Source organism: Oryctolagus cuniculus, chromosome 20 (assembly GCF_964237555.1).
Source record: "Oryctolagus cuniculus chromosome 20, mOryCun1.1, whole genome shotgun sequence".
Lineage (NCBI taxonomy): Eukaryota > Metazoa > Chordata > Mammalia > Lagomorpha > Leporidae > Oryctolagus > Oryctolagus cuniculus.
In genome coordinates this window covers 19449622-19467225 of record NC_091451.1, presented here as the reverse complement: position 1 = coordinate 19467225, position 17604 = coordinate 19449622, and the positions used below count along the sequence as shown (strand labels likewise).

At 41.8% G+C, this 17604-nt stretch overlaps 1 protein-coding gene across 50 annotated transcripts in view; it reads left to right on the top strand.

Moving 5' to 3' along the window:
- The window catches only part of NUMB (NUMB endocytic adaptor protein), a 176411-nt gene that overhangs the window by 129447 nt on the left and 29360 nt on the right, over nucleotides 1–17604 (top strand). For 24 of the 50 annotated variants that reach the window (XM_070065207.1, XM_070065226.1, XM_070065211.1 and 21 more), the window contains one exon: nucleotides 2332–2364. The exons of the other annotated variants lie outside the window; for them this stretch is intronic. In XM_070065207.1, the coding sequence (XP_069921308.1) occupies nucleotides 2332–2364 (33 nt within the window). The remainder of the gene's footprint in view (nucleotides 1–2331; nucleotides 2365–17604) is intronic. 50 annotated transcript variants of the gene reach the window in all.

The following is a 17604-nucleotide window of genomic DNA, read 5'->3' as shown; positions in this document are numbered from 1 at the left end:
TTCATTTCAACATTTCAAATAAATGGGAAAGAATATAGGGGTATATAACTCAGAAGATTAAAAAAGAAAGAATATTTTTTGAATAGTTTGAATGCCAGAGTTTAAAAATTGAAAGAATTACATAGCTCAGTTGTAACAATTTAGAAGAAAAACAGACATCTTAAACTTGTCATGTGAATAATTTTGAGCTAAAAATTTAAGATTTCCCATACTTTTTAAATTTGTGGGGAATTAAGGAAGATGATTTCCGATTTATGTGTGCACACACATGTGTGTGTATGGGGGGGTTCCCCAAAAAATAGTCCCTCACTGTTTAGAATTACTTTATTTCAAATGACTAAACAAGAGAGTATTTTAAAAATATATTCTTCAGAGCATAAATTGACTTTAATTTTTTTTTCACTTACTATGCTAACTCATTTACTTTATAGCATAATTTCTCTCATTAGCTATTTGGGGACTTAAATTGTAAAGCCTAAATGACGGAAATGTTTATTGCCTAATTTTTGTTGCCTTCATGGCATAATCAGGGTGGGTAGTATTTGTCAATTTTGTCTTTAGTTCACTTGCTTTACTGTGGTGCAAGATCAATTGAAGGTCATTTCTTCCCATTTGCTCTTAAATGTGTCTCCCTCTCTGTCTTGGTTTTAGACTAGTTTCCTTATACTACCTGTTCTAATGTTGGGTTTTTTTTTTTATTCAGTATTTGATATGTTTGTTTTAATGTATGTTCTTGTTTTAGCAGGTAAAAGAATCATAACATAATTGTTTTTAAAAGAATATAACATTCTTTATTAACTATCTTTTTATGGATTTTGCACGTCAACTTTTTCCATTAACATCTGGGATCTTTTATAAGGGGAAACTCCATATTAACAAGTGCTTTTCTAGGAGCTAAATTAAATTTTAACAGATCTCCTTCCCTCACCTTCCCACCCCTCAAGAATGATAAATCTCTTAATTTTGGCTGTGCCCTTGAAAGCTGGTAGTTACTCATAGTCTAACAAAACTAGGGCCACCAAACTTGGCAGCAGAAATACCCTTAATCTTAATGTCATAACGACCCCCATTGCTTTATGAATTTTCCAGCTTAAGTTCAGAATGTTTTGTGGAAATATTTGATGCTATTTATGATTTTCAAAACTTGGGAGGAAAACAAACTTTCAAGTGTTTGAGAGCATTGAATGAGTTTATAAATTGGCGTATTGCTAAGTGTATCTTTTCCTAGGCATTTATACAGTGTTCAAAACTAACAATTGTAAAAAGCACAGGCTTGAAGTAGTTCAACTACAGCTAGGAAATTTAAAGTGAAGCTGGCTTGGATGAGTTATAACCCATCTGCTGTCTAAAAGTTCTTCTTTTAAATGATGGTCAGTTTTTATAAATGATGCTTATAAATTGGCACTGAAACCATAAATAGTTTGGCTCTTGTCTGATAACTTCAAACTTGTATACTTATAAATTATGTCAATACAAGTTTCTGTATTTTACAACAACATTTAAAAAGGAAAGCAAAGTTTATTCTTGAAATTTCATTTGTGGCCCACAGACATGATTTGGTACTCAGATATGTTTTCTCAGCTCCAGTGTAAACATCAGATGTTCTTTATAGGTGATTTGTTCTTTTCTAGGACAGAACATACCTGTTGTTTCCCACGTATGTTGTGAAATTGATCAGCATACACATACCCTATAGATTGGTACTTATGCACAAGAAAATGGAAAGCCAATGGATAAGCTCCCTCAAGTAGTATGGAGTAATCGCTAAGTAATGTCTTTAACTCACCAAGCAAAAGTGTGACAAGTACTCTTAATGTGTACTCATAATTTAATTTTATGTTTTGAAATTTTAACATGATTTGAATGTTGACTGGTGTTTTAATTGGTAAATTCCACATAGCTGACCACTGCTTTTAAATTGAAGAATGTGGATAGAGCCAGCCTTCTATTACTACCCTCTGTTAGGAAATTTTAAAATGCAACATCATCCTAATTCAGCATGTTCTAATCTATTTCTCTGCTGCCAAATTTGTGTAATCTCTGTTTTAAAATTAGAGATTTATAAATTAGTTGCTCTGCATGAATGCAGGTCCTAATTTCTTCTCACTCTTTCCATGGATTCTCAGCTCATATATTGTGTTTTCCTGCATTTTTGTACACCCTTCCTTTTTCCCTGTCACTCCTGATATGGATAACTCTTTAAAACTCTCACTACCTCCCCTTCTCTCACTTTGTCCTTTCCCCGACTTCTGTGTGTGCTTATTTGTGTGAAATCCTGGGACATTTAGCCTGTACAGTAATAGCGCTCGACTTGTCCCCCTGTTCCTCCAGGAAAGGAAGTTCTTCAAAGGCTTCTTTGGAAAAGTAAGTTTGATGCCACATTTGCACTTGCTTTATAAGGAGTTACACCCCTAGTATAGCACTATAAGAGAGGAATTTTTTGTTTATGAATTATTTGTATATGGAAATTAATGAATTAGTTGCTATCAATGGCATTACCTGTGTGTCTGTTACTGTATCTCATGATTCCTTGGAGATCTCAATAAATTAGTTGAGTAGGTTAAAGATTGTCTCCTTAGCACTCAATATTAAAATAAATTTAATTTTATCTTTTAAAAATCTGTTCATGTTAGCATATTAGTGGTATTTTTAAGAAATGGATTTTACTCAGTGCCCAGTGTTGACAGAGAAATGTAAATAAATTTAAATTCAAGTGAAATTTTAGTGTACCCCAAATTTTACATTCAATGCTATTACTTTTTTTCAATTTAAGTTAATCTAAGTTCAGGTGAAGTAAATAAAAGTACAAATACTTGTTTTTAACCTAATTTGCTAATCTAAGAAAAAAACACTATAAGCCTATGAAATATTTGTGTCCAAATTTACCATTGTTTAATTTTTAATAAGTGTTAATAATTCAAACTGAAATAGTATAAGAGAAAAATATCATTCTTAACTGAGTTGTAGGTTGAGTTACTGTGACTGAAAATTTTCATTTCCTTCCCAATAAAATGTTTTTGCTGTAACATGTTTTTGCATTTTCTCATTCCAGTTTAAGTCACTTTTAAAGTCATGTAAACAATTTGAAATCTTTTGATCTAATGATTTAATTAAATTACCCACATTAATCTGGAATTAAAAAAGTCAAATCATTTTCCCACACATGTCACAATAAAAAAAATTTTTAGTAGGCTTTTATTTTTTCAGATTTATTTAAGTGAAAGAGTTACACAGAAACAGGAGAGGGGTCCTTATAATACAGGATGCAAATCTAGAAAGAATCCTATAAACATTTACAGCATTATAAATAATTGTTAAGGAAATTTTATGGAGTATTTATTGTTTCCCAAATATAATTTCTTTTTTTTTTTTTTTTTTTTTTGACAGGCAGAGTGGATAGTGAGAGAGAGAGAGAGACAGAGAGAAAGGTCTTCCTTTTGCCATTGGTTCACCCTCCAATGGCCGCCACGGCTGGCGCGCTGCGTCTGGCACACCGTGCTGATCCGAAGGCAGGAGCCAGGTGCTTCTCCTGGTCTCCCATGGGATGCAGGGCCCAAGCACTTGGGCCATCCTCCGCTGCCTTCCCAGGCCACAGCCGAGAGCTGGCCTGGAAGAGGGGCAACCGGGAAAGAATCCAGCGCCCCGACCGGGACTAGAACCCGGTGTGCCAGCGCCGCTAGGTGGAGGATTAGCCTATTGAGCCGCGGTGCCGACCATTTCCCAAATATAATTTCTAAAAGCAAGTCTATATCACCACAACCATTACGTGATTTTAATTACCTTCTAAGTGACCAGTTTTATATATCTCTACTTTAGTTAAAACAACCTTGTGTCTTTGAATATTAGGTTGTAGAAAATACTGATTTGGTTTATAGAAAAACAGTGTTGAAAATACATAGTTTAGAACTGGCGCTGTGGCTCAATAGGCTAATCCTCCACCTTGTGGCGCCGGCACACCGGGTTCTAGTCCCGGTTGGGGCGCCAGATTCTGTCCTGGTTGCCCCTCTTCCAGGCCAGCTCTCTGCTATGGCCAGGGAGTGCAGTGGAGGATGGCCCAGGTGCTTAGGCCCTGCACCCCATGGGAGACCAGGAAAAGCACCTGGATCCTGGCTCCTGCCATCGGATCAGCGCGGTGCGCCGGCTGCAGCGGCGGCCATTGGAGGGTGAACCAACGGCAAAGGAAGACCTTTCTCTCTCTGTCTCTCTCTCTCACTGTCCACTCTGCCTGTCAAAAAAAAAAAAAAAAAAAGCTAAATTAAAAAAAAAAATACATAGTTTAATGTGATCCCTGTTAAATATAAGAGTGAGAATAAGAGTGGGAAGAGATGTACAATTTGGAACATGCTCAAGCTGACTTGCCCCAAATGGTAGAGTTAAAAAACATACCAGGGGATTCCAATTCAATCCCGTCAAAGTGGCATGTACCAGTGCCATCTCACTAGTCCAAGTGATCAATTTCTGTTCACAATTGATCATAATGAAAGGACTAAGAGTCAAAGGGATCACATGAACAAGTCCAGTGCCTGCTAATACTAACCGATAGAATAAATAAAGGGGAGAGCGATCCAACCTGGGAAGCGAGATACACAGCAGACTCATAGAATGGCGGATGTCCTAAACAGCACTCTGGCCTCAGAATCAGCCCTAAAGACATTCGGATCTGGCTGAAAAGCCCATGAGAGTATTTCAGGCATGGCAAAAAAAAAAAAAAAAAAAAAAAAGGACCCAAATGAAAGATCTGTGTGAGTGAGATCCCAGTGGAGAGAAAAGGTCTTCAAAGAAGGAGGTACCTTTCTCTGAAGGGAGGAGAGAACTTCTACTTTGACTATGACCTTGTCTAAATAAGATAAGAGTCGGTGAACTCAAAAGGCTTCCATAGCCTTGGAAACTCATGACTGGAGCATAGGGAGATTACTGATGCCATAAATAGGAGTGTCAATTTGTAAAGTCAACAACAGAAGTCACTGTGCACTTACTCCTCATGTAGGATCTCCGTCCTTAATGTGCTGTACATTGAGAGTTAATGCTATAACAAGTACTCAAACAGTATTTTTCACTTTGTGTTTCTATGTGGGTGCAAACTGTTGAAATCTTTACTTAATGTATACTAAACTGATCTTCTGTATATATAGAAAATTGATAATGAATCTTGATATGAATGAAAGGGGAGAGAGAGCGGGAAAGGGGAGGGTTGCGGGTGGGAGGGAAGTCATTGGGGGAGGGGGACATTGTAATCCATAAGCTGTACTTTGGAAATCTATATTCATTAAATAAAAGTTAAAAAAAAAGAAAATACATAGTTTAAAAGATTCTAGTATAGTATTAGGGAACAAAGTTCTTCCTTCAAAATGAATCCCGAGGTGGCAGTATTCATTTCTATATATAATGGGGTCATGATGCACCTACATGTATATACTAGTTCAACTGTGTACTACATGATGTACTAGTCTAACTGTGCTTATTAGTTACCTTCGTTGCATTTTTGCTACAGGATAAATTTGTATGGCATAAGAGAAAATTATGAGGTCAGCACTGTGGCACAGTGGGTTAAGCCATGGCCTGCAGCGCCAGCGTCCTATATGGGCACCAGTTTGAGTCCTACTGTTCCATTTCTAACCCAGCTCCCTGCTTGTTCACCTGGAAGGGCACTGGAGGATGGTTCAGGTCCTTGGGCCCCTGCACCCATGTGGGAGACCAGGAAGAGGCTCTTGGCTTCTGTCTAGCCCAGACTTGGTCGTTGCAGCCATTTGAAAGTAAACCAGGCAGCTGGAGATCTCTCTCCTTTTCTCTCTCTGGAACTCTGCCTTTCAAACAAATCATTTTAAAAGAGAAAGTTATGTATCATTTCACTTCATTTTTAAATAACTTGAAATTAATTTTTTCCTTATTTTACAACGTAGAAACTGAGCTTTACAGAGTGTAAGTGACCTGGCTGAGTAATTCATAGATACAGTCAGTGACAGAAGCTAGGATTTTTTTTTTTTTTTTTTTTTTTTGACAGGCAGAATGGACAGTGAGAGAGAGAGGCAGAGAGAAAGGTCTTCCTTTGCCGTTGGTGGTTCACCCTCCAATGGCCGCTGTGGCCGGCGCACCGCGCTGATCCAATGGCAGGAGCCAGGCGCTTCTCCTGGTCTCCCATGGGGTGCAGGGCCCAAGCACTTGGGCCATCCTCCACTGCACTCCCAGGCCACAGCAGAGAGCTGGCCTGGAAGAGGGGAACTGGGACAGAATCTGGCGCCCCGACCGGGACTAGAACCCGGTGTGCCGGCGCCGCAAGGCGGAGGATTAGCCTAGTGAGCCGCAGCGCCGGCCACAAGCTAGGATTTGAACCCAGATAATCACACTGTTATTCACCAAGCCATGGAATCATTCCATTTTCATATTATTTACAATTAAGAGATTTCACCTTTAAAGGGGCTAGTAAATAAGGATCTTTGTATAAATTTACTTTAACTTTCTAACTTTTTTATGTACATAATATTAAAAATATTACTTATTTGAGAGGCAGAGGAGAGAGATGAGGAGAGAGAACTCCTGTCCTCTGGTTCATTCCCCAGGTGCTCGTAATAGCTGGAGCTGGGCCAGATCAAAGCCAGGAGCCAAGAATCAACCCAGGTCTCCCATGTGGGTGACAGACACTCAAATGCTTGAACCATCACTTCTGCCTCCCTGTATAGCAGGAAGCCTGAATGAGGAGCCAGAGTTAGGTATCAAACCCAGATACCCCAGTGTGGGACACAGACATTCTAACTGGCATCTTCACTGCTAGGCTCAGTAGCCATTTCTCTAGTTTTCTTTTGAAAAAGTAATTTAACTTCAAGTTTTATTTCTAGTCATCTTTTTCTGTGGCTCAAATAATTTTTTAATTTAAGACCTTTTTTTCCCCTCCCACAGGGTTTCTTAAAAGGTACTAAGCAACCCCATAATAGCATCTGTGAACAAATGTGACTATCAGAATTCTTTTCCTTATGTATTGAGGAAGGGGGAGATTCCTTTTATGGAAAAGTGATTTTATTCTGATCATATAATTTTTTTAAAATTACAGTAAGTCATTCAAAGAGTTTGGACAAAAAAGGAAGAAAAAGTATAACCCATAGACTTACAAAGAATGTGTTTTTTAAGGAAAATGTTTAATTTTGAACCTTTTAAGTCTTTTTTTTAAGATTTATGTTATTTATTTGCAAAGCAGAGTTACAGAGAGAAGATGGGGGCAGGGGGTGGAACAGATTAAGAGAGAAATCTTATGTCCACTGGTGCTGGGCCTGGCTGAAGCCAAGAGCTTCATCCACATCTCTCATGTGGGTACAAGGTCCCAAGGACTTGGGGATATCTTCCACTGCTTTCCCAGACACATTAGCAGGGAGCTGCATCAGAAGGAGCCTTTATAGGATGCTGAAGTTGCAGATGGTGGCTTAACCTATTATACCACAACACTGGCCCCAAGGACCTTTGGAGTCTTTTTTTTTTTTTTTTTTTAAAGATTTATTTATTTATTTGAAAGGCAGAGTTACAGAGAGAGAGAGGGAGGGAGGGAGAGAGAAAGAGAAAAAGAGAGGGGTTCCATCAGCTGGTTCACTCCTCAGATGGCCGCAATGGCCAGAGCTGTGCTGATCTGAAGTCAGGAGCCAGGAGCTTCTTCCAGGTCTCCCACATGGGTGCAGGGGCCCAAAGACTTGGGCCATCTTTTACTGTTTTCCCAGGCCATAGCAGAGAGCTAGATTGGAAGTGAACAGTCAGGGCTTGTACCAGTGCCCATATGGGATGCCGGCACTGAAGGTGGCGGCTTTACCCGCTACACCACAGTGCCAGCCCCCTTTAAGTCTTTCAAGCTGCCATCATTCAACTTGCCTCCACACTTACATTCAAGAAATTGGCTAGTAAAAGAGACTTGATTTGTTGAATTTGCTAGATGAATTGTGGTTTGATGAAAGCTGAAAGTGAAAAATCTCTTAGAGGCTGGCGCTGCGGCTCAATAGGCTAATCCTCCGCCTGCGGCCCTGGCACACCGGGTTCTAGTCCCGGTCAGGGTGCCGGATTCTGTCCCGGTTGCTCCTCTTCCAGTCCAGCTCTCTGCTGTGGCCCGGGAGTGCAGTGGAGGATGGCCCAGGTCCTTGGACCCTGCACCCGCATGGGAGACCAGGAGAAGCACCTGGCTCCTGGCTTCGGATCAGCGCGGCGCACCAGCCACAGCAGCCATTGGGGAGTGAACCAATAGAAAAAGGAAGACTTTCTCTCTGTCTCTCTCTCACTATCCACTCTGCCTGTCCAAAAAAAAAAAAATCTCTTAGAATAATATGGAGTTTTAAATCCAGTACGGTTCCTCATAAATGGTACTTTCTTAGTCTTCAAATCATGTATTGTGGTTTTTTTTTTTTTTTTTTTTTTTTTTTTTTTGTGACAGGCAGAGTGGACAGTGAGAGAGAGAGAGACAGAGAGAAAGGTCTTCCTTTTGCCGTTGGTTCACCCTCCAATGGCCGCCGCTGCAGCCGGCGCACCGCGCTGATCCGATGGCAGGAGCCAGGAGCCAGGTGCTTTTCCTGGTCTCCCATGGGGTGCAGGGCCCAAGCACCTGGGCCATCCTCCACTGCACTCCCTGGCCACAGCAGAGGGCTGGCCTGGAAGAGGGGCAACCGGGACAGAATCCGGCGCCCCGACTGGGACTAGAACCTGGTGTGCCGGCGCCGCTAGGCGGAGGATTAGCCTAGTGAGCCGCGGTGCCGGCCCAATCATGTATTGTTTAATTAATGGTCTAAGATAAGTAGAATAACATTAGTCAAGAAATATTTCTTACAAACACTTCTGCGTAAAACGAGGTCAATGGAAAAATCGTTAGCTTTGATTTTAAATTTCTTGAGTCATGGCCAGAAAGCCATTTCTGCTTTTTTCCCTTAACTCCTCCTGGACCTGATGACTATTGCTTCCCTATTCTTGCATCACCCGATGTGGAAGCAATCCCTCCAGAAACTTCAGCAGTAGGGAACAGATAATCTGGGTCTGTTAGAGGACCATATTAATCCATTTTAAGCTTTAAAGCATCCTAAAAGAGAAGGAAAGAAAAGAATAACAAATAGGCCGGCGCCGCAACTCACTAGGCTAATCCTCCGCCTTGCGGCGCCAGCACACCGGGTTCTAGTCCCGGTCGGGGTGCTGGATTCTGTCCCGGTTGCCCCTCTTCCAGGCCAGCTCTCTGCTGTGGCCTGGGAGTGCAGTGGAGGATGGCCCAAGTGCTTGGGCCCTGCACCCCATGGGAGACCAGGAGAAGCACCTGGCTCCTGCCATCGGATCAGTGCAGTGTGCCGGCCACAGTGGCCATTGGAGGGTGAACCAATGGCAAAGGAAGACCTTTCTCTCTCTCTCGCTCTCTGTCCACTCTGCCTGTCAAAAAAAAAAAAAGTAAGAAATAACTTCTTCCAAACTAGCTGTATTAAGTTGCTTGTTGCCTTGGGAAATCCAATAATGCACTTGATTTTTTAGAGGCTGCTGTGCCCAGGTTGATTAGTACAGTTGGCCATACTAGGCAAATAGTTTATTACCAAGTAATTAGATTGTACTGAACATTAGGAAAGAATTGTATAATTTTTTAAATATTTTTAATTTTATTTTATTTTTACAGGCAGAGTGGACAGTGAGAGAGAGAGAGAGAGAGACAGAGAGAAAGGTCTTCCTTTTGCCGTTGGTTCACCCTCCAATGGCCACCGCGGCCAGCGCGCTGTGGCCGGCGCATTGCGCTGATCAGGAGCCAGGTGCTTCTCCTGGTCTCCCATGGGGTGCAGGGCCCAAGCACTTGGGCCATCCTCCACTGCACTCCTGGGCCACAGCATAGAGCTGGCCTGGAAGAGGAGCAACCGGGAAAGAATCCGGTGCCCCAACCAGGACTAGAACCCGGTGTGCCAGTGCCACTAGGTGGAGGATTAGCCTGTTGAGCCGTGGCGCCGTCAGAATTGTATAATTTTAATGTATCTAAGAAGCCCCCATGAGCTGAGTAATGCACATTCTCATTTTATGAGGAGAGTGACTCTATAAAATGTTCTTAGGTCACCCTGTTAGGTCTCCTTTTTTTTTTTTTTTTTTGATTGATTTATTCATTTGAAAGAGTTACAAAGAGAAATCTTCCATCTGCTGGTTCACTCTCAGATGGCTCCAATGGCCACGGCTGGGCCCGGCCAAAGCCAGGAGCCAGGAGCTTCTTCCAGGTCATCCACATGGATGGCAGGGGCTTGGGCCATCTTCCATTGCTTTTCCCAGTCCATTAGCAGGGAGCTGGATCAGAAGTGGAGCAGCCAGGACGTGAACCAGCACCCATATAGCATGCCAATATTGCAAGCAGCAGCTTTACCTACTATCCCACAACACCAGCCCTTAGGTCTCCTTTTAAAGCAATTTATTTATATTTGTGTTGAGCCTTATAGTTTATGATATGCTGTGAGCTACTTTCTAATTTGCTATTCACTACAGCTCAGTAAATGTTAGGGTGATTTATGAAACTGTATTTTACACATGATTAAACAGAAGTTCAGGATCACCCAACGAGTACTAAATGGCAGCACCTACACTAAAACCAAGATTTTCTGACTTGCTGCAAAATTCTTTCCCTTAGCGCGTGTTCACTAGCAAAGTGTACAAAATAACCTCCTGTAGTTGATAGGTGCTAGGTATCTTTATTACAATCATCAAACATTTCCACTTTCATGTCTGATAAGCAACTCACATGTTGTCATTCAGAAGGATTGGCCTCTACTTTCCTCTTATGTTCCTTAGTTATAATGAATAGAAAATGTCTAATGCAGAGGATACTAGTGCTCAAAGGCCTAAATACTTCCTTAAAAATGGATTGCGTGGTCTGCACACAGTTTATAAATTTGAATTAGCTGTGAATATTTTAAACATTGAGAACTTTCATGTAAAACTATGATTTAAAGAATTAGATCTGGCAAAACAGCATGCTTTCTATGTAGCAATAGTGGTTTGAGCTGAGTAGCAACTGTTCCTTTGGTTGCCTGTTCACCACAGCTCCCTGTTGGCCCTTATGCTCTGCCTGCTTCACTCATTTTGTTATCTGCCTTTACCCTCCAGGCATTTGACTTTGTGAACTCTTCTCTTGGAGTTTTGTTTTGTTTTGTAGTAACTGCTTCTAACTAAAAATCACACAAAATCTATATATTGCTTTGTTATCTGTTCTAGCAGATCCTGTTAATGTATAGCCAAATTTATTTTTCCAAGTTTTTATGCTTTTAGGCTATTAAATGGCACCATTAGAAATGGTTACTTTTTAAAAAAAGATGTATTAGGTATTTGAAAGTCAGAGTTACAGAGTGAGATGGCTGCAGCTGGGCCAAAGAAACTCTAGAGGGCTGCGGCTGGGCCAGGCTGAAGCCAGGAGCTCCTCCTTGATCTCTCACATGGGTGGCAGAGGTCCAGGTACTGGGCCATCTTCTGCTACTTTCCCAGGCCATTAGCATGGAACTGGATCTGAACTGGAACAACTGGGACACTTAAGTAGTGCCCATATAGGATGCCAACATCACAGGCAATGGCTTAACTCACTATGCCACAATGCTGGCCCCCTAGAAATGATTAAGTTTCAGAGAATGCATTTTTGAAAAGTGTGGTTTTATGTGGTTATATTGTATTCACCTAATTATTGAGTTAAAACATTTCTTGCTATTTAATGACTCCACTCTTAAGTCAGTATATTCATATCTACATTCTATTTTATATTTCCTGAATGTTCTCCTCTGTGACAAATTATACTCAATACTTATCTTCATTCTGGGTTCTTTTCTTTAAAAGTGGGGACATATCTGCTGCCTTTTTCCTTTTTTCTTGATTTTTAAATTCCTGTACCTGCCCTTGTGTAAATTTGCCTTCTCTTGTGTTTTATTAAGTGCATCTTCTCAGGATTTGGTTTATTTTTCCTTTTAAAGTGCATTATTACAAATTCCTTGGGCGGGGGTGGGGGGAGGTACCAAAAAGATAACTCCAAGGGTAACCAGAAGATTTCCATTCTTTTTTTTTTTTTTTTTTTTTTTTTTTTTGACAGGCAGAGAGACAGAGACACATAGAGAGGTCTTCCTTCTGTGGGTTCACCCCCCAAATGGCCGCTACAGCCAGTGCGCTGTGCTGATCCAAAGCCAGGAGCCAGGTGCTTCTCCTGGTCTCCCATTCGGGTGCAGGGCCCAAGCACTTGGGCCATCCTCGGCTGCACTCCCGGGCCATAGCAGAGAGCTGGACTGGAAGAGGAGCAACAGGGACAGAATCTGGTGCTCTGACTGGGACTAGAACCCGGTGTGCCGCAGTCGCAGGTGGAGGATTAGCCTATTGAGCCACAGCGCCGGCCCTTTTTTTTTTTTTTTTTAAGATTTATTTATTTACTTGAAAGAGTTACACAGAGAGAGGAGAGGCAGAAAGAGAGAGAGAGGTCTTCCATCCAATGGTTCACTCCCCAGATCTGCAATGGCTGGAACTGCGCCAATCCGAAGCCAGGAGCCAGGAGCTTCTTCTGGGTCTCCCATGTGGGTGCAGGGGCCCAAGGACTTGGGCTACCTTCTACTGCTTTCCCAGGCCATAGCAGAGAGCTGGATCGGAAGTGGAGCAGCCGGGACTCAAACCAGCACCCATATGGGATGCTGGCACTGCAGCCGGTGGCTTTACCTGCTATGTCATAACACTAGCCCCTCAGCAACATTTGACATAGCCCAACCTTCTCTTTAAAAAGCTGTGGTTCATTTAGAGTTCAGGAATCATAGTTTCCTTGTTTCCCCTTTTATCAATGTCTATTTCTCAGTCTTTGGGCCTTTTTTTTTTTTAACTTATACTCTCCCTTGATGATCTTATCCAGTGTCATGGCTTTAAATATCATCTATGTGCTGATGGTGGAATTTATGTCTCCAGATCTGTCTCCTGAACTCCAAAGTGGTATTTCCACCTCAGAACAATACAGGAGTCAAAGGCACAGACTCAAGCCAGATTACCTTACCTGCCTTTAATCCTGGCCTAGGTACTTCCTAGCTTTGTAACTGATACCTACTTCGTCTAATTATTGTAAAGATTAAATGAGCAACCACAAGCAAAGTACACAAAATAACCTCCTGTAGTTGATAGGTGCTAGGTATCATTATTATAATCATTAAACGTTTCCACTTTCATATCTGATATGCAACTCACACTTTCACATGTTGCAAACCACCAAATTCTTTTTTTTTTTTTTTTTTGCCAGGCAGAGTTAGACAGTGAGAGAGACAGAGTGCGAGTTATAGACAGTGAGAGAGAGAAAGGTCTTCCTTCTGTTGGTTCACTCCCTTAATGGCCACTATGGCTGGTGCTATGCCAATCCGAAGCCAAGAGCCACGTGCTTCCTCCCAGTCTCCCATGCAGGTGCAGGGACCCAAGCACTTGGGCCATCCTCTGCTGCCCTCCAGGTCCACAGCAGAGAGCTGGACTGGAAGAGAAGCAACCGGGGCTAGTACCCCGCACCCCAACTAGGACTAGAACCTGGGGGTGCCAGCGCTGCAGGCGGGGAATTAACCTAATGGGCCACGGCACCAGCCGCAAACCAAATTCTTGATCCTTCTCCCCTAGTTTGGTCTCCCGTAGTTTTCTCCATCTCAATTCACAGTAACTCTGTCTCTGTGTTCTAGTTTGAAGTCCTGGCTGACCTTGACTCCTCTCTTTCTTTTATACCCTACAGTTCAGTCTATTAATACCTTCTTTCTGTTTCAGCATTCAAGAACCTAATCAGCTGTCGTTACTGGCCTGGCTTGCAGCAACTCTTCTCACCTAAATCATCACAGTAGCATCCTACTTCCGTTGTTGCCTCCCACCATCTTTTCTCAAAATATCACCCTGAGTGGTCCTTTTGAAACAGAGGTCCAATTATACTGCTCCACTGCAACAAATCCTCCTGACCTATTCAAAGTAAAAACCAAAATCTTTTGGGCCTTGTAGACCACTGTATATTAATTTCCTCTGTCTTTTTTTTTTTTTCCTCTATTATATCATCCTACTCTCCCTGTCCCTCCTCCTGTTCCTGCCATACTAGTTTTCTTGTTGTTGCTTTTTGCTATTCCTGGAACACACCAGGTGTGATTCCACCCCATGGCCTTTACACTGGCTATAACCTGTAGTGTGGAATTTACCTCTCTTTCCCTTTGTTCAGAAACCCTGTCTCAGTGAGGCATTTATTGCACTTCATGCACATACGTTCCTTGTTCCATCTCGTAGCTTCATTTTTCACTGATAGGGCTCATCACCACTTGTCATACCATACATTTGCTTATTTGTTTAATTCTTTTTCACTAAAATGTAAGTTCTGGAGACAGGAATGTTCACTGTTCAATCTTCAATGATTGCAATAGTTTGTGATCCATAGTATGTGCTCCAAAATATTTGAGCTAGTGGTTGATTGAATAAGTGAATTAATTACAAATGTACTACCCTCACATTTACCCTGTAGTACAAGGAATCAGTCTTAAAGATGGCAGCAAAATTGTATAACTATTACAGGTACTAGGGGAACAGAAAAAGAATGAATGTGAAAGAATGTGGTGAAGGTTTTTAGGAGATGATACAATGATACCTAAGGCTGAGCCTTAAAACTGTGAGTTCCACTTAAACTAGAGGAGAAACAGATATCAGACAGAAGAAATAGCACTACCAAAGGCATTTGGGGTAAGAGAGAACATGCTTTCTCATTCATTCATTCATTCCAGGAATGTAGAGAAGGATAGAAATTGAGATCTAAGTATCTGGCATGGATGACCAAAGGGATGGTAGAATTACTCATTGTGCAAAGGGGTATAATGAACTGTATTTTAGACAGACTGAAGTTGGGATGCCTATAGGATTTTCGTTTCAACTGTTAAATGTACTTGAAATGTGAACCTAGGATTAGAATAATCCCTCCCCTCCAACTAAAGTATTTTGGCAAAGTAGAAGAGTTAAATTGCCTCCAAAATCTCTCCTTTGTTGTGTGGTTCATGACCTGCCAACGTCCTTATTTTTGTTAAGTGCCCCTTTCATTTAAGAAAGTGCAAGAAATAGTGTACCTCAGTGTTGCTGTACTTGTAATGAATAAGCTATTAGAGTTAATGCCAGGCTCAAATATCTTTTTTTATTATTTTTTTATTAAATTTTTAAGGTAAACAGATTTCATGTATTTCATATATACAGATTTAGGATCATGGGTGATACTTCCCACCCCACCTTCCCTCCCACCCATGGTCTCATCCTTCCTCCTCCTTCTCTTATTCCCTCCCTCAATTTTTACAATGATCTACTGACCTACTTTCAGTTTACTTTATACTCACAAGATTAACACTGCAGTAAGTAAAGAATTCAACTAGTAAGAAGAAAAAAAAAAGTTGTTCCTCAACAGTAGAGATAAGAGCTGTAAACAGTCATCAACTCTCAAAATGTCAGTTCACTGCTGTATATTACATTTTTGAGTACTCTATTAGTTACCACAGACCAGGGAAAACATGACATTTGTCTTTTTGAGACTGGCTTATTTCACTAAGTAAAATGATTTCCAGTTGCATCCATTTTGTTGCAAAAGACAGGATTTCAATTTTTTACAGCTGAGTAGTATACCACACTATATGTATATTTCTTTTCCCACATTTTCTTTATCCAGTCATCAGTTGATGGACACATCTAGGTTGGTTCCATATCTTAGCTATTGTGAATTCAGCTGCAGTAAACATGAGGGTACAGATACCTTTCATGTACCTTTCATTTCTTTGGGTAGATTTCCAGGAGTGGGATTGCTGGGTCATATGGTGTATCTGTTTTCAGCTTTATGCAGTATCTCCATACTGTCTTCCACAATGGCTATACTAGTTTACATTCCTACCAACAGTGGATTAGGATACCTTTTCCCCCACATCCTTGCCAGCAGTTATTGTTTGCTGATTTCTATATGAGAGCCATTCTAACTGGGGTGAGGTGAAGCTTCATTGTAGTTTTTTCCAAGATTTATTTATTTATTTGAAAGGCAAAATTACAGAGAGGCAGAAGCAGAGAGAGAAAAAGAGGTCTTCCATCCTCTGGGTCAACCCCCAATGGCTGCAATGGCTGGAGCTGGGCTGATCCAAAGCCAAGAGCCAGGAACTTTTAGGTCTTCCATGCAGGTTCCAGGGGTCCAAGGACTTGCTGGACCATCTTCTACTGCTTTCCCAGGCCATAGCAGAGAGCTGGATCAGAAGTGGAGCAGCTAAGACTCGAACCGACATCCCAGTCTGCCAGCACCGAAGGCAGCAGCTTTACCTGCAATGCCACAGTGCTGTTTCCCCCTCATTGTAGCTTTGATTTGCATTTCCCTGATGGCTAGTGATCCTGAGCATTTTTTTCATGTGTTTGTTGGCCATTTGGATTTCCTCTTTTGAAAAATGCCTGTTCAAGTCTTTTGCCCATTTCTTAACTGGGTTGTTTGTTGTTGAGTTTCTTGAGCTCTTTATCAGACTCAAATCTTGAGAAAGTTATGTTTCTGCCTTTTACTGCTTTGTTCATGGGGGAATGTTCACTGTACCTTGGAATTATAAGATAAAAATAGGGGGCCGGCGCCATGGCGCAGTAGGTTAATCCTCCACCTGCAGCACCAGCATCCCGTATGGGTGCCAGTTCTAGTCTCGGCTGCTCCTCTTCCAATTAGCTCTCTGCTGTGGCCTGGGGAAACAGTAGAAGATGGCCCAAGTGCTTGGGCCCCTGCACCCACATGGGAGACCAGGAAGAAGCTCCTGGCTTCAGATTGGCATAGCTCTAGCTGTTGTGGCCATTTGGGGAGTGAACCAATGGAAGGAAGACCTTTCACTCTTTCTCTCACTGTCTGTAATTCTACCTCTCAAATAAATAAATAAAATCTTTAAAAAAAAAAAAAGATAAAAATGTTCACCATTCTGGTCAGAAACTCAAATATCAAATTAAAGACTTTAAGGCCTTTCTCCTCAAATTAAGAAAAAATAACGAAGCCAAGTTTCCTGTGATTAAAAAAAGTCTCTTGTGCATTTATAAAAGGTATACTCATGGTTGCCTGGTTAATATATCATTATTAATGTGTAATGAGTGGGTTGTCTCTATACAGGTGTGACAAAGAGACTGACCAGCAATCCATTACACATTAGGCACACTTGAAAACCTTTTTAGTTTATAGTTGAAAAAACTTGGCACATAGGCCGGCGCCGCGGCTCACTAGGCTAATCCTCCGCCTAGCGGCGCCGGCACACCGGGTTCTAGTCCCGGTCGGGGCGCCGGATTCTGTCCCGGTTGCCCCTCTTCCAGGCCAGCCCTCTGCTGTGGCCAGGGAGTGCAGTGGAGGATGGCCCAGGTGCTTGGGCCCTGCACCCCATGGGAGACCAGGAGAAGCACCTGGCTCCTGGCTCCTGCCATCGGATCAGCGCGGTGCGCCGGCTGCAGCGGCGGCCATTGGAGGGTGAACCAACGGCAAAGGAAGACCTTTCTCTCTGTCTCTCTCTCTCTCTCTCACTGTCCACTCTGCCTGTCAAAAAAAAAAAAAAAAAAAAAAAAAAAAGAAAGAAAGAAAGAAAAAGAAAAAACTTGGCACAACAGAATTGCAAATCACTGTTATCCAGTAATAGTAACTTTCTCTGT